Source organism: Taudactylus pleione, unplaced genomic scaffold (assembly GCF_031769625.1).
Source record: "Taudactylus pleione unplaced genomic scaffold, aTauple2 ptg000479l, whole genome shotgun sequence".
In the NCBI taxonomy this organism is placed as follows: domain Eukaryota; kingdom Metazoa; phylum Chordata; class Amphibia; order Anura; family Myobatrachidae; genus Taudactylus; species Taudactylus pleione.
The window spans coordinates 13,037,832-13,060,606 of NW_028284881.1; the positions used below are offsets into that span (position 1 = coordinate 13,037,832).

Below are 22,775 nucleotides of genomic sequence, written 5' to 3' on the forward strand. Positions count from 1 at the left end.
CACTACTTCTGTGGGCAATGTATAAGAGACACTACTGCTGTAGGCATTGTGTATAAGGGGCACAAATGTGGGCATTGTGTAAAAAGGGCACTGCTGTGTGTCATACATGAATAAGGGACACTACTATGTGGTGTAATGTGAACCAAGATTGTGCTACTGTGTGGCGTAATTTTAATTGGAAATACTATTGTGTGACCACGCCCTTTTCTCTTGAGAACACGCCCTGTTTTGGGCGCACGCATGCAGCGCGGGCTGTCCCTATATTGAAAAAGCACCAAGGGGGGGCGGTGAGTTCCACCACTTCTCTAGGACCACTTTAAGCACTGTCTATAACTAACATCATGTAATGAATGAGTAGTCACAGATAGTGATGGATTTGATAATAAAAAGTCTGGAGCCAATCTGAGCTTTGATGCAATCCTTTTCAAATTCTTTATTGGCATAAGTAATAGAAGACAGCGGCACTTTTACGAAACACTGCATGAGAAAACACAGGTGGGTAGGAGGGGAAAAATAAAACCATTCCAAGATCAATCAGCTGTCTTCGGACAAGACAACTCTGTTGGAGGTCAGAGTTACATTGAGCTTTGACCATATCCCTATATAGAGCTGGCTCCCATCTGTAGAGCATTTTCTGCAGTTTGACATTCAGCGTAAAATTATAAATACTTTTTTGAAAGTGTAGAAAATGTTAGAAATGTTTTCTGTACAAAATTTACAGAGTAAGACCCCCTTCTATCCCGTCCTGTCCTCCCCAATAATATGATTAGTAATTACAGTCTATAGCATTTTTCTTCCATGACTGCACATCTACTTATATCCATCTTCCACCACAATATTGCGAACAAAATAATCACATATAAATCCATTCTGCAGAGATCTGACATTTAATGGAGCAGTATCAGCTTGCTCGTACTGTACAACGCGTGACATAATTTTTCTGTAAAGTGTACTGGCTTACTGTACTCAGTGAGTCTGACATTTTGTGGACTGAAGGCCTGATTCATTACGGATCGCTATTGTGATTGCGGCTGTGATTACGCACGCAGGTCTGCTGCGAAAATATGCTAATGGATGCAATCGCAAAGCCGTCGCTCAGCCAGCATAGAGACGCCCACTACCGATATCTCACATCCGTAATACCTTGCAGACCTGTGTATACATAGAGTAACATCGGCCCCTCACGCACAATTACAACAGGTCTAACCTTACTCAGAAATTGCTAACCTCGTTGCACGCAGTGACTACAAAAGCTGCGTATGCTGTCGCAGTGGCTGATTTATGTACGCCCTTGCAACGGCGTTCAAACAGACAGACACGTCTGCTTTTCTCTGACCATTCCCCCATCACCACCCCCAAACGTTGAAGTCCCATCCCTTGATTTGCGATGGCTTTGTGCCTGCGTAAGTGATTGCAGTGTGATCGCAATGCTACTATAACTCAGGCACGCGCACTGTGGTGCATACGCATGCTAAGTACGCACCATTGGCCTATCTGCGTACGCAGTTGGGATCCGTGATGAATCGGGTCCTAAAATCATTTTATTGAGAAGACTATGGAATCACTGCCCCATGCCTCTTGCTAATAGTGAAGTAATAGGTTTCAGTCTTATCATGCTTGGTTGGCCCCACAAAATGGCTGCATCCAGCCTGTTTTGGTAGGCTGTATATTTTAAGGGGCATTTACAGTTTTTTAGAAGTGGAATGAAATGATTTATTCATGTTGCACAAATCCCAATGAGCTGCACATAGGGCAAGTGTACCACTGCCTGAGGAAGCTTATTTAGCTGCAGGAGCAAATTAAGTTACTGAACTGACACCCAGCTGAGGTAATTCAAGTGAAAATAACAAAAATGAGCACAAGGCAAAGAAAACTGCTGCATGTTTAAGATAGAAATATTATTTTAACTATGTAATATTCCATGATTACACTTTTCTACTCCCAAGAATTACAGTTATAACAGACTTTGTGTTAGATTTGGATTGGATTTGCCCTTCGGTGCACCCTCAAGCATGACACCTTCCATCTTATAGATAATGTTCTGCTCCGGATTTTCTGCATAATTTAGTCTGGCAGTTACCTATGCTACAGTAATTAAGTGATGTTATAAAAAACCTCCATACTCATCAATTGATTAATTCAGCCTAGGTAACTGCAATAATAAATGAAATGGGAAGTTCAGAAGCAAAGCATTTAGTACTGGGTGGAAGGCACCATGTTACAGATAGAAAGGCAGAGACAGAAGGGGCCGTTCTCATGATGTTTTCACCAGATTTTGATTCTTCATTTGAACAGTTGCAATACTTAGAATTTTTTTATATGTTTTCTGCTGGTACGAGAGAGAATTGCATTCTCAACTAAACATTTACGTTAACAAAGAAATGTCTGAGCATACTGTAGTTTACTTTTATCATTGTGGCCCAGTCCCTCATTAAATTATTAGTATATGAATGTTTTACTAGTATTTTGTACCTCATCTTCATATAAAATAACTTGGGGCGCTACGGATGGCACCTCCAGTCGAGGAATAAGCAAAAAAGGAGCCGGTCCATGTGATTCTTCCTACCAGAGAAACTCCCAATTAGCTCACAAGGGCCTCATTTATCAATGAGTTTTATCACTTACAAAGAGTGATAACACTCGTTGTGTGTAATAAATGGTGCTCCAGCCAATCAGATCCCATCTGTCATTTTTCACACAGATGACAGTTAGGAGCTGATTGGCTGGAGCACCATTACCATACACATCTAGTTTTAACACTCGTTTTGAATGATAAAACTTGTTGATAAATGAGGCCCTCAGTTGCCTATTGTGTAAATAGTGCACATTTAGTAACGATGACTGCTTCAAAATCCCCCCCTACAGCTACACGTTGCACCCCCCTTGGTAACATGAAGGTACAGATTGCAATGTATAGGTCAATTTTATGATGTAAAAGGCAAGTTGCCTTATGTATATATATATTCCTTTATTGTCCTTGAAGTTTTGGGGAGTTTCTAGACTTAGGGGTCTATTTATCAAGCAGTGGAAAAGTGTGGAAAAGTGAACCAGTGGAAAAGTTGTCCATAGCAACCAATCAGTTTTGAAGTGGCATTTATCAAGTACAGTCTATAAAGTAATAGGTAGGAGCTGATTGGTCGCTATGGGGAACTTCTCCACTGGTCCACTTCTCCACACTTTCACTGCTTGATAAATAGACCCCATAATCATATCTTTTCTCTGCTTGTAAGATGTCTAGCATATCAACCCGACAATATCAGCAGTGTACAAATATGGTTTACTACAGCGTCTAGGCTGTCATTGAGGCATGGAAATGTAGCCTGTTACTTGCTACACTCTAGTTCAGTACAATATTTCACAGAACAGTTTGAATATTTTGTTCATAGCTACTTACTGGTACAAACTCAACAAAAAGTTTTTGTTGGGCAGTGAAATTAAATGCTGTTTACCATGTTTGTGACTCGGCATAGATTGTATTCTGTCTATTTTAGTAGCACTAATAACTAGTTTTGAGAAAATTCTCTGTAATCAGTTGAATGTTTATAATGTATGTGCTCAGATATGATTATTAAATCATTGCATTAGAAATGCAGCTGTAACTCAAGTAATGGTTTACAGTCCTTACCTCTGTAAGAAGATAAATAAATTAGTGGGCTATTTTTTTCTAGGCAGTAAAATAAAAGCTCTCTTAAAACAGGAAATTCACAAGGTCTTTGCTATAAAAATACAATGCCTCACAGAACCACAAAATAATTTATTTAATCCTCACTTGAGGATTGAAGGAATTCAAGCAGACTTCTGCTTTGATCTTATTAGACCTTATCAATGTAAGATATGGAACAATAGTGTGTGTCTGTCACATATGCCTCTGCCTCTCAGCTGTCACAATTCAGGGGACATCATGTTAGTCAGGGGTATTGTCACAACTGACAAGACAGTTGGAAAGTATGTCCTGCTCACCAAGGTGCCCTGGTGCTACACGTATCTGCCACTGGTGCAAGTGACATTGTTTTGGCAGGGGTTCAGGTTACTAGTGGCAGACTAAGCTCACCCCTGAAGGGTGGTCCATGCCCCAATGTTATGAAGCAATTCCCCCTTCTCACAAGTGCAAGCTACATCGAGGCAAACGCAGGATTTCTACAGGGGGGTTTGAAAGCTTGATAAAGGGGAAAAAAAAAAACGCAATAAGCCTAAAATAGACACTCTTTTTTAGCTAAATTATAAGGGCGGTATCCTATTAGCTACAGCAATTTGCCGCAGGTGATTACCACCGATGAGGCTGTCCAATTAGCCGCGATGCCAGCATAGGCAAACACGGGCGGGGGTTCCGGTTGCCTGGAAACCCCCCACCCCAGCCCACACCATGATGACCACAATGTAAATAGCATATAATACTAAAGTTGCTTGCAGGGGCATTTCTAGAGAAGAGGGGGCTTGTGTGCAGTCTCAGACACGGGCCCCCTCCTCTCCGCCCGGCGGCCGGCAGCGCACTGAGCTGTGCGCGGCCAGCACCGGAGTTATAGACTCTGGGCACTAGAGTGTGCCCAGAGTCTATAGTGTATGCACAGGTCACCGGGAAAATGGCCGCGGTGGCCAGTTTCCCTGTACTGCGCATGCACAAACGATGGGAAAATGGCCACCGCGGCCATTTTCCAGTTGTTTTACAGCGCCGGACCCCGCGCCGATGTGGGACTCCGGAGAGGTAAGTAATATTATGGGTGCAGGGTGTGCGGTGCGGGGCCTCCTGGACCCAGGGGCCCGTGTTCCCCACACACCCTGCACCCATTATAGATACGCCTCTGGTTGCATGTTCTTAAAATTTCCTCAGTGTCACAAATGAAATAATTAGCACCTTCTGTTGATCTTTTAAAATGTGTGAGCCAGTAATAAATATACTTGTGCACCAACAAGGAGATCTGGAAAACATGCACTGCTAGGGGTGCACTGATATAGACCATCTACAGGGTCAATTATTAATAAGGTATAATAATACACTATCCAGTGCATAAGGAGACCAATCTGTACATCTATGTCCAGGGCAGGGCAAAGGTTCTTTTGCTTCTCCGCCAGATTCCCAAATTTGCTCAAATCATCTGGAATGGAGCCCACATCTGAAATAAATCATTCAGCTCAGGCAGGATGGTCCTACTTCTGCATATAATGGCTTACTGTGATTGCTGGTCCTGTATATATTAGAATTATTACATTCACTATACTTTGGGGTAAATTTACTAAAGTGAGAGTTTTTAGAAGTGAGTTGTAAAAGTGATGTTGCCCATAGCAACCAATCAGATTCTAGCTATTATCTTCTAGAAGGTGCTAGTTAAATGTTAAGTAGAATCTGACTGGTTGCTATGGGCAACATCACTTTTAAAACTCACTTCTAAAAACTCTCACTTTAGTAAATTTACCCCTTTGTATGACGTATATTATAGTTGGTTAAGTGCTGATTATGCCCTCTTCATGGACTGGCCATACTTGCTTTAAAATCAAGCATTTGGAAACCCCTCTCTAGAAATCCTGCGTTTGCCCCTGGCCAGCACTTAACGGGGGCTTTGTCTCGCCTGCCTCGGACAGGCAAACCATATCCCTGATAAGTAAGGTTTTTTCGGCGATCAGTGCCGCACAAGTACATACTATAGGTCCGCAGCTTTTCGCAGATCCTATGTATTTTCGGACAAGAAATGGTAATTTTCAGCATGAAAAACACGGGCTATAATTAGATAGCCCGATATAATGACCACTTTTATTTCATGCCTCAAAGTACCGCAGGTAATAGGATACCCCTCTAAGTGTTACATGTTAATACAGTCTTATCTATTAGAGATTGATAATTTATTTGAAATGGTAAAATGTTTTTACTTACTATAAAGAAACATTTTTCCTACAGTGAAATGAGCTGCAACTTGCACGCAGTCTGTTTTTCAGGCATTTTAAGTGCTGTAGTAAGCATACAGCAGGATACATTTACCATGGAGACAGACGTTGTTGCTGCATGTACCATATGTTTAATGCCAGTGACTGGACTGCAAATCTTTTGTTATTCTTTTATGTTTTCATGGTTACCCAGTTTGTTTGATCCCTTAGCATAAATGTTGTAAATTTAGAAATTTGCAGCCTTAAGCTGGGTACACACGTTATGATTGTGTACCTGCTGATGCGACCCACACTCCCAGGCTGACATATCGGGCGGTCCGCACACACAGGGCGATCCAGTGCCTGACCACCCCCGCGCACATAGCGCTGCATGGGATTGTCAGCCGCATCGCCTGATCTTTCTGTATGTTCAAAAAATCAGGCGATGCAGCTGACGACCCCACGGGAGCTCGCAATGCATGATATAGTGTATACACACGGAGCGATATTGACAATCGGTCGTTCCAATGCATCAGATTGTTTGCAATATCGTTCCGTGTGTACTAGGGGCCTTTAGTCAACATCGGTTACTAGATTCAACTTGCACATACAAATGATTGGGATGAATTGCAACATAAAAGCATCCTGACTTGTGCAGAGTATACCGACAGGACTGGAGGACACACTCACTGACAGGACAGACAGAAACAGAGAGGACTGTGACACACTGACCATGCTGGAAGACAGGTTCACAGAACAGACACACAAAAAGTGTTAGGAGACAGGCTCACAGGACAAATAGATACAGATTCTCCAGACAGACACACTGACAGTGCTGCGAGACATGCTCACAGGTCAGACACACTGACAGTGCTGAGAGACATGCTCACAGGTCAGACACACTGACAGTGCTGAGAGACATGCTCACAGGTCAGACACACTGACAGTGCTGAGAGACATGCTCACAGGTCAGACACACTGACAGTGCTGAGAGACATGCTCACAGCTCAGACACACTGACAGTGCTGAGAGACATGCTCACAGCTCAGACACACTGACAGTGCTAGGAGACATGCCCACAGCTCAGACACACTGACAGTGCTGAGAGACATACTCAGAGGTCAGACGGAATAGGTATGAAGTCCCGGTGGCTGAATAGCCACCGGTTCATATCCCAACGCCGGAAGCCAGACGGATCAAGATGCCGACAAGGGAGGTAAGTTCCCTAGCTCTACTCCCCCCCTTAGTGGTGCCTAAGCCTAAACCCCCCTTGGTGGTGCCTAACCCTAACCCCCCTTCCCGCACCCTAAACCTAACTCTCCCGGGGAGGGTCTAACCCTAACCTCCCCCCAGTGGTGCCTAACTCTCCCTTCCCCTAGCCTAACCCTGTCCCCCCGGGGGTGCCTAAACCTAACCCTCCCCCCCCCCTCACAGTTAACAGCTAGAAAGCCCCGCTTACCTTCGTTCAGGATGCCGGCCCGCTGGAATTTCGGCGTGGGGCTAAAGATAGGCGTCGGGATTTCGACGCCAATCTTTAGTCCCGGGCTGGGATTATGATGACTGGCATCTCTGCCAGTCGTAAAATGACTGCATCCCAGTCAGACACACTGACAGTGCAGGAAGTCAGGCTCAAAGGATAGGCACACTGATAGTGCTGGGAGACAAGTTCACAGGGCAGGCACACTGACAATGCTGAGAGACAGGCTTACAGGATCTATACATTGACAGTGCTGGGAGACAGGTTCACAGGTCATACAGAAACACTGACAATGTTGGAGGACAGGCTTGCAGGTCAGACACACTGTTAAGACAGACAGAAACAGTGACAGTAATCACACTCTTTCACCTATGGATCTGATAGCTTCAGATTTCCCTACTCACTGAGGGGCCTATTCATTAAACCTAAAAATTCTCTAGAGATAATTAGGTTTAGAACTCGCATGGAGTTCTACCTAATTATAGGTGGAATTCATCATTCCACCTCTCCATAAGTATCTATTCCCGAAAAGCTGTCATTTTTGCGATGACAGCTTTAACAGATGCGTTAAGTTTGTGTACCCCCCCTCCCCCCTCCGCTCACCTCCCCTCTCCCCCCCTGACTTACCTGTCCGCGCAGCAGCCTCCGGCTCCATCATTCTGGTCTGTCATGTGGTTTCCCAGCAGACCACATGACAGATTAGAAAAAAAAAACTTTTTCCCATGTCCGACCAGCCTGCGGAGCCTGAGGACGGAGCAGAGCACCGGAGGGACTCGTCGGGGGACCTGCACACGCGGATACAGGTAAGTCGATTCTGCTATTCGCCACCTCACAGTGGCGAATAGTAACTGCATCAAATTCCGAAAATTCATAATTTTCGGAATTTGATGAATACCACAATTTCCACATCCCCATACTAATGTATGGGGAGTGTGGAAATTAACGCAGGGGAACTTAGCAAGGAGATATCTGTGATATCTCCTGTGCTAAGTTTGTTCATGAATACCAAAATAACGTTATTTAAGGAAAATGTCCTTAAAAACGTTATTTTAGTGTTGATGAATAGGCCCCTGAGCCACCTCATGTCATTGAGGCACTCAACATACAATTGGGCTGTTCTGCTGTTGCCTGAATGTCTCACCTCTCCCCTTCTGCTCTCATACTAATACAGAGCCTGCAGCTTCTGTATGACAGATAAGCTATACATTAGTTTTGCACCTTTAAAGGGATTTCTGGGTAACTGGAAAACCCTCCTAAGGACGCCCCTAGTGTACTAGCCTTAGGAATTAATGCTGCGGTGTATGCTAATACATTAGAACATCTACAGTTTTCATTTGTTAACAAACTTTTTCTGTATTTACAGTGAACGGCTTTTTGGTACCCATTGGTCAACCTATTTCTCTTTCTGAAGAGCAAACTTGCATGTACACAAATTGCATGTACATCATTAATAAAATCACTTGACATTAATGTATGACCAATGTTTTACCAGTGGGGCTGTATTCTATATTGGGTGGCCTATTTAACTTAGATTCCAACTAAGACCATTTAACTGCACTAAAATGATCACAAATATATATATATATATATATATATATATTTTATTTTACCTCCTTTTTTCTTTTCTTTCTCTGTCTCTCTTTCTTTCTTCTCATATCATTTAACTCCATAGACAGGGTCTTGTTTTCAAGAAATGTGAGAGAATACAATAAAAGAGCATTAATGTGTAAATTCCTATGAGAATGTGTCCCATTTCTGGGGCTGACAATGGTAATGAGCAGTTTAGTTTGAGCCGCTCAGTTGCAGACAGGTGCGACTGTACATTCATATACTGTATGTATGTTCCACTTCCTTCAGTTGTCACTTATTTTTCTCCAAATATTTTAAAGAAAAAAGAACCCAAAGGTTCCACCCAGCACCATTACTTTGTGTCTTATTTCTCTTGACTTTCACTTTTTTTTTAATGAAATGCATAAAATCCTTGAAGCACTCTTTTATTCATGATGTACTGTAGCCATAACACATAGCTGATATAAGCTCTTACACTTTGCTGAACTTAAGAGCAGAGGTTCTGCAAAGTTATCCACAGAGCAGAAATATGAAAGACAGCAGCATCATTACGACAGAACCTCGTGCTTAATTTAAACTCCCCCTAAGTGGGCAATGTGTATTGCATTAGTAGGATTCAATGACCAGAGTTTTCCATCACAAATCTGAAACCTGAAGAGCTCATACAAGGGCACAACTTTTTATTTCACCAAAGCGCAAAATGCCCAATTCTGCCACATTCATATAAGGTCAATTCATATAAAGATGGCTGAATTTTATTGGCCATATACAGCAGGCTCAGATGATGTCCTTGCACGTGGTGCAGTAGCAGTCAATGTAGGACCACTTATTCCACCAGTCCCAACATCTGAATGTTCCCGATCAGGTTCACCAACCATGTTGTGCCCATGCATATGGAAATATGCATGTAATAAGGTCTAAAACGGCCTAATTGGCTGCTAAAATTGCAGTGCTTATGGGCACCTTGTGTAAGTTCATGTAACAGGACACAGAACTACATGGATAATTTACCAAATATATTGTATGTAAGATTAGGATAAAACATGCAGCATTAACAAAATATGCCTTGTAAACTTTCATTTAGCACATAATTGAATTATGTCACCTCTTAACCATCAACAGGGCCTATATTAACAGTACATTTTAGTGCAAAATCTGCAATGAACTACAGCAAGCAATCAGCAATTAGCTTTTATCTGTCTAGTGCAGGTTAGATGGTGAAAGCAATTGTTTGACTGGATATTATGGCTTATTGCAAATTTTGCACCAAAATTCAATTGTTAGCAATATAGACCTATTGAGCACAAACTTGGTAGCGCTTATTACTGAATTAATATATATAAGGAATGAAAGATTAATTTGCTCCATGTAAATGTCCTCTGTACTGCATGAGGAAAGCAGCATGCCATCAGTAACTTAACAAAGAACACAAGTAGACACAGATAAAAGACCAGTAATTCAAGACATCTTTCAACCATTCCAGTTACTAATGTACAATCTCCCGCCAATCAATCAGATGCTGAAAACTGTAGAGGGTCTTCATATTCCCAATCAGTTTCGTTCATCAAAAACATCTTAAAAAAATAAAATTGATGTTTCGGAATCTCTAACGTTTGCCCTCCACAATCTAAGGAAAACAAACGTAAGATAAAATATTGTAGATAGTCAAGAGATTTCCCCCTTATGCATTTACCGCTAGAGATGGACACAGGACCGTGATATCACAATATTCCACAGCTTATTGTAGCCGTTGGGAGGTGCATAATCAGGGTCAGTTTGGAGGTATGTGAGTAACTGGCCTTCAGAGATCAATACAGCGCATATAGTGACCATCAAGAACTTGTAATAGCTCCAGTCATAAACACATCTTCTCATCTCCCAGCACTCCAATTTGTTGTGGAGGTTTTAACTTCCGTTATCAAAACTCCCATTCACTGGTGGCCTAACACAGAAGGGGCAGCGCAGGACTTGTTCTCAGTTTACAGTGCAAGGCTCCACCAACTGCCTTTCCTATAGTGTCTTTCATCTTCAGAATTTCCACAGCTTGAGGAGAACAATAGTGTTCGGTACAGGAAGGAGGCAGATGTAGAAGAGGGGACACGGAAATGCCAATGCACAAGACATCTGTCACAGCCTGTAATGCAAACAGAAAATAATTAAGTATCAGGCATTAACATTAGTGATCCATGGCTACACTTCGTACACTTGACAGTGTTGAGTAACTTTTCAAATAGATCTTTTGTAGAATACTTTCAGAATTGAATCTCAAATGGATCTGTCATTACCAGAAAAATTACACTGTTGTCTTTAAATATGAAAAATGCAGACTTGTCTAGTGGATTGTGTGTAATGAATAGAGACTCACTTTTGTGATGACGTCACCATTTTTTCTAGTGTTACCTGAGTGTCAGGAGCCATCTACAGGCCTGGCCAACCTGTGGCTCTGCAGCTGTTGTGAAACTACAAGTCCCATCATTCCCTGCCACAGTTTTAGTATTCCCTAACAGCGAAACTGTGGCAAGGCATGCTGGGACTTATAGTTTTTCAACAGCTGGAGAGCCACAGGTTGGCCTGGCCTGCTCTAATAGAATATCTGACAGTTCATTTCTGGAGAATGACAACATGGTCTTTTGTAGGTTTCCACTTTAATCGAACAATGCTAATTCATAGTATAAAGACCACATCAACAAACCTTATCATTTCATTTGGTAACACAGGGTCAAGGATTTATATTTTGTAATTAGATTAAATACAATAGAGTCAGAGTTATAATTGTTACTAGAAGGGGAAAGGAATTCATGAGTAGACAAACAAGCATTTATGAATTTAGGTTATATCAGTGGAATGTCATTTGCACATAGATTAATAATAGGTCAAAGTAGATGACAAGTTGTGGCTTCGTTATACATTTCAGTGTATATATATATATACTAAGAAAGATTCCAAAATACTTGTGAAATTTAAATGATTTAGTAGCAGATGACAGTTGTTATATAATTGCTATTCCACCTACGGTAATATTACACATTATGAGCCTGACCCGAATAGTCTGTATATTCTCCTGCATGACGTGCATGGAAATAAATGCATATATTCACCCTTAGGCAGCATTGTATGCACCCTATCCATCAGCTGGGTTTGTATCATCAGTGTGCACCTGCCAAATATCTGCATAGCGCCTGATCCAGAGATGGACGCTAATGTGATCGCACATTGTATGCTAATAGGGCCTGATTCAGACCCACTCGCGAGCGCACAGCGCTCGCAAGCGGGTCGATGGCCGGGCAGTGCGCACGCGAGCCCTGTAGCGAGTGAATTTTCACTCCTTGCGGGACTCACTACAAGACGGGGCGGCTGTCGATTGTGATTGACAGCTCGCCCCGATTTGTAGGCGTGCAGGGGGGGGTAGCTGGACAAACGGAGGCATTCCTGAAGGAACGCCTGCCGTTTGTGGGCGGCCCTACTAACATCACCCGTGATGTCAGCAGTGAGCTTCCTGCTCTATGAGAGCAGGAAGTTCACTGGGGCTTGCGGTGGACGAGACCCTACCACAAGACCCTACGCCCGCCGACCATCACCTGGCCGCCCGCTAAAGCTGTGGTCACCCACAGCTTAGCAAGCGGCCTGGAGGCCGACCAAAAAATAAAAACAGGCCGCCCTGATTCAGAGCGAGCGCTCACAAAGAGCGTCCGGCTCTGAATCAAGGCCATAGTTGCAAAGATCACCCGAGCATAAGGACGCCCAACCGCTGCCTTCTCATCTGTGTACGATGTCACTTTCCTGTGTAAATTTCGGTAACATCAACGCACATCGAGCAGCCTTGCGGCATGTCTGACCAGCCGCAAACACTGCAGCTCTCCTGACGCGCAGAGGGCTCCCATGCTGCGTATGTAATCACAGTGGCTAATTTATGCACATTCATGTCATTGTGTTTAAATGGACCAACAGCCCTGCGTTTTATTAACCTCCCCCCAACGCTGACTACCTGTCACTCACTTTGCGTATGGAACGTAATCAAGAAACAATCGAGGCACGAGCGATCTACGTAATAATGGCATTAGTGTCCGTCTCTGAATCAGACCCATAGTCCTCAGCTGCAGTCACACGCCCTCAATGCACTTTCCCTATCAGCTATTTTTCTTTTGATATCTGTTATAACAGATTTGCAGCTTTTTCAGAAATACACATAATGTGTTTATTCCTACTCATGCAGCAAATTACATTTATCCAAAATATCAGCTTCTTTTTAATTGAAATTACAAGAAAGTGAAATATAAGCAAAGATGTATAAGAATAAGAATGCAGGCCAATAGATAAATGATCTATTTGTCATCTCTAAGGCTGTGTAGCAGCTCAGCTGCAAATAACAATTATCGGGAATCTGCACGTGCGCAGGACCCATTCTGCACGCCTGCAGAATGGGACCTGCGCACGTAATCACTTGCAGCCCCTTCAATGCCTGTGCCTGATTGATAGGCAGAGGCATATATGGGGCGGGGTCGGCTGGCATTCCCGGAAATGGAGGCATGTACACCCCGTTTTCCTAGAATGGCAAAGCCAGTGACTGCATCGACAAAGCAGTTTCCTGGCCTCACAAGCTGGCCAGCCTGAGTAAGCTGAGGCTCAGGGCTATTTTACACCTGCCGGTTTTCACCGGCCAGCAAAAAAACAGACAAAGCCGGCCGTTTTTTTGCTGGCAATCCGTGCCTTTCACATGCAACAGCTTTGAGCCATTTTTAATGTGTTTTTTTCTTTATGTATTGGGCATGCGCAGCAGCAGTACAGGCTCAGAAAAGCCAGCCGGTGTGTGTGAAAGGAAACATTGTAACATATAATTGACTGACTTGCAGTGACGGCACGGATATTCCCGGCGTTAACACGGCGACCGTTCCGTGTCCGTGTCATCTGTTTTCATGCTTAATAAAAATTAATACATGGCAATAAAAGGAATTTTTTTTGCCGGCCGGTGAAAACCGACATGTGTGAAATAGCCCTTACTCAGCTGGCCAGAGGCCCGGCGCCGTCCACATTCTCGACCATTGACCACCGATGGTCGCGATGGTGATCCCAGCCTGCAACCTTGGTCGCAGTGCTGGGATCGCAAATGCAGCAGGGGGTGTCATACACCTCCTGCTGCATTTGCATATTTGCAAGGTTGGAATTGCAAAGCTGCCTGCGTACATCATATATCTATAGCCTGTGTACAGCTTTGCAATTCCGTCCGATGCTGAATCACCCCCTTAGATTGGAATGTATTTTTGTGAATGGAACGCAGTCACTAGATATAGTGTAGGTTACTCACTCAGCTGATTTCCAAAAGTGACCTGGATGAGAGAGACGCCTGTTCCGCTTTGGCAGTTTTTCCAGCATCTCCATCAGTTTGGTGAAACTTGGCCTTTCTTCTTGCTCATAGGCCCAGCAGAAAAGCAGAATGTCCTAAAAACATTAGTGAACATTACGTACTTATTTAGCATGAAAGCAATATATAATACAGGCATTAGCACCACCAAACTTGTTTAAACTATTTTAATTAATAAAAAAATGCTTGGTATATGCACATACTGTATATATCTCGAGGCGAAACCATTCCCCACTGAGCACTATTGCCGCATCTCTGCACTCTGAGCGCAGAGATCACCCGGGGAACTGATGATCAGTCCCCCTTGTGATCCGTTCTGCATTATTGGGAGAATCTTAAGCTTGGTACACACTAAACAATGTGCACCCAGCGCGATGTCGCTAGCAGCGGAACCCGGTGGGTGTGCCGGCATCAGCAAGTGCATACACACTTGCCGATGCCAGCAGCAACGGTGGGGGCCATGCTACGTTCGGCAGCATGGCCCCGACTGACGATATCGATGTCACTGATGACACGCTGCAGCGTAGCGTGTACACACTGGCCGATGTGCCCGATAGGTTGTCCAATCCGCCGGATCAGACGACAGATCCTCTAGTATGTACCCGGTATAAGGGGAGGTTCTAAAGTCACTAGGGAGGGATGAGGAGTTTAATGCTAATAAGAAAAATGGAGGGATACTGTTCGTTGTTTAATGGAGGCTTATTGTCATTGGGATTATCATTAGGGGCGGGGACGTTCTATTATTATGGAAGCTTTTCGACACTAGGGGAGGGGGTAATGATTCAATGGCTACAAATGGACAGTGGGGGAGGATAACACTGGTCACTCTATTGCCACTGGGGCGACGGTAATTTATTTATTTTATTTATTATCAATTATTTATATAGTGCACACAGCGCTTTACAGAGAATATTTGACAATTCCTCTCATGCTGCGATTGCCAAAGGAGAGGGGGATACACCGAAGTCCAGGCCTGCCGGGTCCCAGCTCCTGCGCAATGGATCTGACAGGCGCTGGGTACGGCGTATGCTCACAAGCGGCTTTGGCACTGCACATGCGCATAACACTGGCTTCTAGGGACTGCATCGGCTGCAGCCCTCAGAAGCCGTGGGGCTGCCTGTACTCTATGTGACTGGCAGGTAGCGCAGCACCTTGGTAAAATCTGTCATTGTTCCCTACTACATGTACACGCACACATATACACTAGGTTTCTTTTTGCCAGGAGTAAATTAATTTACCAGTATATTTTTGGATCGTGGGAAAACATGGGTAGAATATTTAAACTCCACAGGGATAAGGCCATGGTTAGAAGCAAACCCAAGACCTCAGTGCTGTAAGGCAGTAAGGCTTTTACACCATTTGTGGTAATATTATAAATAATAGGGACATATGGGGGCATATGTACTAGGCTACGGACTTCAAGCATTGACGAGTCCTGTGCAAGATTGTCCGATGTTTTATAGTAGCAGTCATTTAAAAGGCAAAATCAACCTGGTTTTGCCTTTTAAATGACTGCTACTTTAAAACATCGGACAATCTTGCACGGGACTTGCCAATGCTTGAAGTCCGCAGCCTATTACATATGCCCCATGGACTCTGTTGGGGGAGAGGGGATGCTAGACAACCCCTTTTTCCACTAAAATATTTATTTTAAACATGGTTGTAAAAAGATTTTTTTAATTTAAAAAGAAAACAACATACATTTCTGAGCGATTTTTAGAAAAAAATATTAATTCTGTGGTAAAGTGGTACAGTACTCTCTTAGGGGTAAATTTACTATAGTGAGAGTTTTTAGAAGGAGGAGATGTTGCCCATAGCAACCAATAAGATTCTAGCTATTATCTTCTAGAAAGTGCTATTTAAATGTTAAGTAGAATCTGATTGGTTGCTATGGGCAACATCTCCACTTCTAAAAACTCTCACTTTAGTAAATATACCCCTTAGTGACCCAGTTAAATGTGCAATTTGCCACGTTTTCCCTAAACCTTTGCCTACAACTGTTTGAAAGCATATTTGTTGGGTTTTTGACAAGTAATATAAAAACATTACAACAATACAAAAACACATTGTCTCACCGATATCTCCTTTCCCATCCCAATTTGGCTAAGATTTGGCTTCATGCCTGTTCCAACTTGCCATATGATGGCCTCTGCTGGCTGGTTTTTGAATGGCCACTCTCGGGCATGCAGCTCATACCAAATAGTTCTATAAATACGAAAATAAAACAGTATTATTAAACAAAAATATTTAAGTATAATACTTAGGAAAATATGTGCACTCCATGTGAAAGAGCACAGATTTTTGCTGTACTGTTCTTACATGTTGACAATGTTCCAATGTTATGAGCAAACAATCTCTTCTGCACTGCCAATTTTACTATCAGAGACCTCTATTTACTCAGTATGGCTCTGGCAAAACAGTCTATTCAGAACAAATAGATATGGAATTAGTGCAGCTAAAATGATTAGTATAGACTAAAAATCACATCTAGCAGAGGCAGATTGAGTGAATACACAATAAGATATGGATGTGAACAGGATCTGGTAACATAGGATGAGAGAGGCTGCCCTGCCACTTTCTTATTGTACCTCTATTGGGGTTCGGGAAGCAGGTGCATGGGAACATGACATGTCTGCCTGCATTAAAGAAAATCCGTCATGTTTCATACTGATGACAGTATGCAAACAGTATAGTATACAACTCAGGGGCAATAAGAAAACATGTAGTAAAAAAACAAATGAGCAATTTATGTGTAGCTTTCCTTTTCACACAATACCATGAGTTCCTCTATTTTGGTCTGCACCATTTTCTCCCCAATAAGAAAATCTGCTGAGATTGAAAAGCCTGTGGAGGCAATGCACGTGTGTGGATAGACCCCATAAGGCAAACACCGTTTCCAGTCCATGTGTCCATTTGTGTCTAATTTTCCCTTTTTAGCAGATATATTTGCAAAGCTTTTACTTTTTTTTTTTACTTTTCCTAGTTTGTGACAGTATGTTATTTCATTATCTCTACTTACCCAAGTGCAAATACATCTGAGAGCTTTGAGAATGGAAGTTTATCCTCCTCTGTGTCAGGAGACAATTGTCGTATTATTTCAGGAGCCAAATGGCAGAGCCATCCATTAGGGATTCGGAGCTTGTCTTCCCGCCTGACCAATACAAAGGTTCAGATAATATAAATATCCGTCTCATAGATCACATGTATGAAAGGCTATGAATAGATGCTACACCATGATTATATACACTAAACTGCATGCTAACTGTATAGACGGACACGTATGCACTTTAGTTCTATGTTTACAGAATTACAGTAATGCGGAGCCAAGAGAATACACAGATACTCATCAACATATTTTCATAGACAAATTACAAAAACGTAACTTTTTACTTCATACAGCTACAAGTACCCCATTATATAAACAGAAAAGCCGCATCAAATCTGTTATATTGGATATATACAGTCAGGTGCATAAATATTGGGACATTGACAGAATTTTCATATTTTGGCCTCTATTCACCACCACAATGACTTTGAAATGAAACAAACAAGATGTGCTTTAACTGCAGACTTTCAGATTTAATTTGAGGGAAATTACATCCAACTCAGGTGAACGGTGTAGGAATTACAACGGTTTCTATATGTGCCTCCCACTTTTTAAGGGGCCAAAAGTAATGGGACAAACTAAACAATCCTAAATCTAACTTTCACTTTTTAATACTTTGTTGCAAATCCTTTGCAGGCAATTACAGCCTGAAGTCTGGAACGCATAAACATCACCAGACGCTGGGTTTCAACCCTGGTGATGCTCTGCCAGGCCTCTACTGCAAATGTCTTCAGTTCCTGCTTGTTCTTGGGGCATTTCCCCTTCAGGTTTGTCTTTATCAAGTAAAATGCATGCTCAATCGGATTCAGGTCAGGGGATTGACTTGGCCATTGCATAACATTCCACTTTTTAGCCTTAAAAAACTCTTTGGTTGCTTTTGCAGTATGCTTCGGGTCATTGTCCATCTGCACTGTGAAGCGCCGTCCAATGAGTTCTGAAGCATTTGACTGAATATGAGCATATAATATTGCCCGAAACACTTCAGAATTCATTCTGCTGCTTTTGTCAGCAGTCACATCATCAATATATATACAAGGGAACCAGTTCCATTGGCAGCCATACATGCCCACGCCATGACACTACCACCACCACCATGCTTCACTGATGAGGTGGTATGTTTTGGATCATGAGCAGTTTCTTTCCTTCTCCATACTCTTCTCTTCCCATCACTCTGGTACAAGTTGATCTTTGTCTCATCTGTCCATAGGATGTTGTTCCAGAACTGTAATGGCTTTTTTAAATGCTGTTTGGCAAACTCTAATCTGGTCTTCCTGTTTTTGAGGCTCACCAATGGTTTACATCTTGTGGTGAAACCTCTATATTCACTCTTGTGAAGTCTTCTCTTGATTGTTGACTTTGACACATACGGTATACACCTACCTCCTGGAAAGTGTTCTTAATTTGGCCAACTGTTGTGAAGGGGTTTTTCTTCACCAGGGAAATAATTGTTCTGTCATCCACCACAGTTGTTTTCCGTGGTCTTCCGGGTCTTTTGGTGTTGCAGAGCTCTCCGGTGCGTTCTTTCTTTTTAAGAATGTTCCAAACAGTTGATTTGGCCACACCTAATGTTTTTGCTATCTCTCTGATGGGTTTGTTTTGATTTTTCAGCCTAATGATGGCTTGCTTCACTGATAGTGACAGCTCTTTGGATCTCATATTGAGAGTCGCCAGCAACTGATTCCAAATGCAAATGTCACACCTAGAATCAACTCCAGACCTTTTCCCTGCTTAATTGATAATGAAATCACGAGGGAATAGCCCACACCTGTCCATGAAATAGCTTTTAAGTTGATAGTCCCATTACTTTTGGCCCCTTAAAAAGTGGGAGGCACATATAGAAACCGTAGTAATTCCTACACCGTTCACCTGATTTGGATGTAATTACCCTCAAATTAAATCTGAAAGTCTGCAGTTAAAGCACATCTTGTTTGTTTCATTTCAAAGCCATTGTGGTGGTGAATAGAGGCCAAAATATGAAAATTCTGTCAATGTCCCAATATTTATGCACCTGACTGTAAATCACATGATTTTAATCAATTAGATACCAAAAGTCAGAAACAAGGCATTTGTTTGGGCCAGCTATGGTAAGGAGTCACTTTTTACATAACAATTAGAATATGTCTCCAATATCCTAATCATGGTTGCCAGTCACCTGCCATGCACATTTGTTGGCCTTGCTCCAAACAACACTAAGGGGTATATTTACTAAAAGTCGATTTTAATTTATTTTTAATCATTTTAAAATCGATTAACATTGATATTTCTGGAGCTAAATCACACATTTACTAATACTTAAAAAACCAAATCAAAAAGTTTCTGTTAGTAAATGTGTGATTTAGCCCTAGAAACACAACATTGAAGTTGATCAATTTTCATTGATTTAAATTGAATAAAATCGACCTCTAGTAAATATACCCCCCCAATCCTAACAGCTCTATGTAGCATATGATTCTGCACCAAGTTTTCTTACATGGCATATCCTTGTTTAATAAAATGAAAGTAATGTCAATCTGCAGAGATTTCAAGAATGAACACTTTCACTTTCTGTGATTCTCTTGCAGAAAGTGATTGTGATGATTTCTGCAACATAAAGGATGATGCTGTCCCAGGGTTCCCTAGTAAATATTTCTGGTGTACAGAGAAAGGAAGATATATTTATTCATGCATTTAATTATCAAGACCTTTTTAATGTATGTAGATATTTGGATTTCTCCCTTTGCACTGGGCTAAACAGCATGTGAGGTAGTATATGCATATTATGGTGGATACATGTAATTGGTGCTGATCTTCATGTCTTATTCCCAAAAACAAGCTATGTTCCCTTGCTGAGCTCCAAATTGATCCCCTAATGCCATAACCTCACAGTTATGTACTAATAGTGTTTAGGTCATGATGTCCTGTATATTCTTTTATGTCTACATTACACAAGCTACACTAGTAAATTCATAATATATAACTAACAAAACAGTACAGATGTGTCCTCATACATCTAGCCTCAATCCACCATGTGGCACGAGATGCCCGTTGGCAGTGAGCGACCAGGTTCCCTGTGATTCGGCACTGGACGACTTTTTTGCTCGAAAATTTGTCTTAGTTACGATGTCATGTGACTAGGATGCAGCATCAGACTGTGCTGATTAATTTGATATATCATTTTATATCTGTGTGCGAGTCTGTACATGAAGCAAAGCGGAACTTAGTGTGGAAAAAAGCCGCAGCTACTGCATTGTGGCGTTTCGACTACAGAGTCAGACTCAGTCGCACACAAATATACAAGTGTTACACATAAAAGTAATCAGCACAGTCTTGGTTCAATGGGCCTGATTCATTACTGATCGCAACTGCGATTACGCACGCAATCGGCCAATTGTTGTGTTCTGTGCATGCATTGCAGTGCGCGTAGACTCCACTGCGATCGGGACTGCGATCTCAGGGCCTGATTCAGACCCACTCGCGAGCGCTGAGCGATCACAAGCGGGTCTATGGTGCCCTAGTGTGCATGCGCACGACGGAGGGAGCTCCGTCGTGCGCATGTGCGAGGCCCAGATAGCGACAGCCAAGCTGTCGCTCCGGGTCTCGCACCAAAGGGGGCGTGCTGTCGATGTTGAGTGACAGCGCGCCCCCTTTGGTGGGCATGCCGGGGGCGTGGCTGCCAGACGGAGGCGTTCCCATGGGAACGCCTACCGTCTGGGTCTGGCCCCACTGACATCACTAGTGATGTCAGTGGGAGTGATTTTGGCTCTGATAGAGCCAAAATCACTCCAGGGCTTGCGGTGACCGAGACCCTACCGCAGGGTCTTGTCGCAAGCCCGATGGTCGCCATGGTCTTGACCATCGCGACCATCATCATGGACGCTCGCATAAGCTGTGGGTGGACGCTCCCAAAAAAAAAAAACGCTCTGGTTCAGAGCGGGCGCTCGTTCATAGCGTCCGACTCTGAATCAGGCCCTCAGTCACTACGCAGACCCATCACAGAGTGATTGACAGGAAGTACAATTTGGGGGTGGTGACGGGGGGGGGGTTGGCAAAACACAGGCGTGCCAGTGCGTTTGAACGCCGTTGCAGGGGCAATGAGGTTAGCAATTCATGAGCAAGTGTGCATGAGGCTCCGATTGTACTCGATGTTACCGATGGTTTCGCAGTCTTGCTAAGTATTACGGATGTGTGTAAGGTAAAGTGGGCGTCCTTATGTTAGGCTGCGTATGGCATTGCGATTGCAATCATTAGCATATCTTCGCAGTGAGACTGCATGCGTAATCACTATTGCTATCCTTGCTGAATCAGGACCAATGTTGCCTACCCGACTGGGCAGGCAGAACAACTCCCTGATATCAGCGCCTTCTCCTGCTATGCTCCCAATGCCAGAAAAATGTCATTCACCAGAATCTGTGATGCTACAGAGCTTGTGCTGCACACTGCTTATTGCAATAGAGAGACAGTGTATAGCATTTGAGTTTACACAGCAGCCACAGTAATGCATTTGTGGCTTCACCCCCATGTACATTTGCCTCTCTCCTCCCCAATCCCGCTTACTTCAAGTACTGCAACACAGACCCTGCCTGGTTCAGCCCACCTTGCAGAAGTGTGATGTGGACTGCAATGTTACCAGCCAGGTGAGACCCGCACCTGCTCCATGCCCAGAGTTTGCTCAGACTCCTACCTCTCCAGCCCACTCGACTGCCTCCTCCCCATATTTGTGTCTGTCTCCCTGATACCTTCTTTCTCACCCCGTGTCTGTATCTGTCACCCCGTTTCTCTTTCCTCTTTATTTTGGTCTCCATTATTTTTGTGTAACCACCACCCCACTCCGGTCTACTGCTTCTATCACTGTCTCCAATATCTCACAGGCAAGAATGTATGGCCCATCATTTCTTTATCCCAAAGCAGGCGATGCAAAAATAACAGAGGTGCCTCCTTTCACAATCAACAACTGAGAGCATTCTGAGATACTCCCCTCTTCCCCATCCCGCTTTTGCCTAGGCAGTCCCGCTTTTTAGGCACTGTTCCACAATCCCACCAACTGCGGGCCTCAGTGTTTTTATTTCTATCCCATTAAAGTCTATGAAAAGCATTTTAGATGTTGCTTACGGTTATTGTGAAGGCATACAAGATACCTCTAAAGTACTACTAAAAATAAAATGTAAAGCTGTGTACAGTATGAATGCTAGTCCAATTGTCGGGCTCCATCATTTCAGCAATAGATATATACAGTAACTCTTTTTGCAGTTTAGTTTATGGTCCAACCATGTTTCCTATGTGTTTACCAGAAATAAAAGTTTCCCTTAAAGTGCAGTTAATAAGCTGTTCAGGAACATATACATGACTGGTAACCTTGATATACCACATTTCTAAGATCCAATATATCATACTTACCAACGTTTGCCCTAAGGGAGAGATCCTGAAGAGGA

At 43.0% G+C, this 22,775-nt stretch overlaps 1 protein-coding gene across 2 annotated transcripts in view; it reads right to left on the reverse strand.

Moving 5' to 3' along the window:
• Window positions 1-9,318: 9,318 nt before the first annotated feature.
• KSR2 (kinase suppressor of ras 2) overlaps window positions 9,319-22,775 on the reverse strand; it is a 534,326-nt gene continuing 520,869 nt past the window's right edge. The window contains exons 17-20 of one of the 2 annotated variants that reach the window (XM_088449103.1): window positions 17,281-17,412; window positions 16,337-16,466; window positions 14,205-14,338; window positions 9,319-11,036 (exon numbers count right to left, since the gene is read on the reverse strand). In XM_088449103.1, the coding sequence (XP_088305229.1) occupies window positions 11,030-11,036; window positions 14,205-14,338; window positions 16,337-16,466; window positions 17,281-17,412 (403 nt within the window). In that variant the 3' untranslated portion in view covers window positions 9,319-11,029. Of the gene's footprint in view, window positions 11,037-14,200; window positions 14,339-16,336; window positions 16,467-17,280; window positions 17,413-22,775 lie in introns of those variants that run through there. The other variant, XM_088449104.1, reaches the window with a different exon arrangement.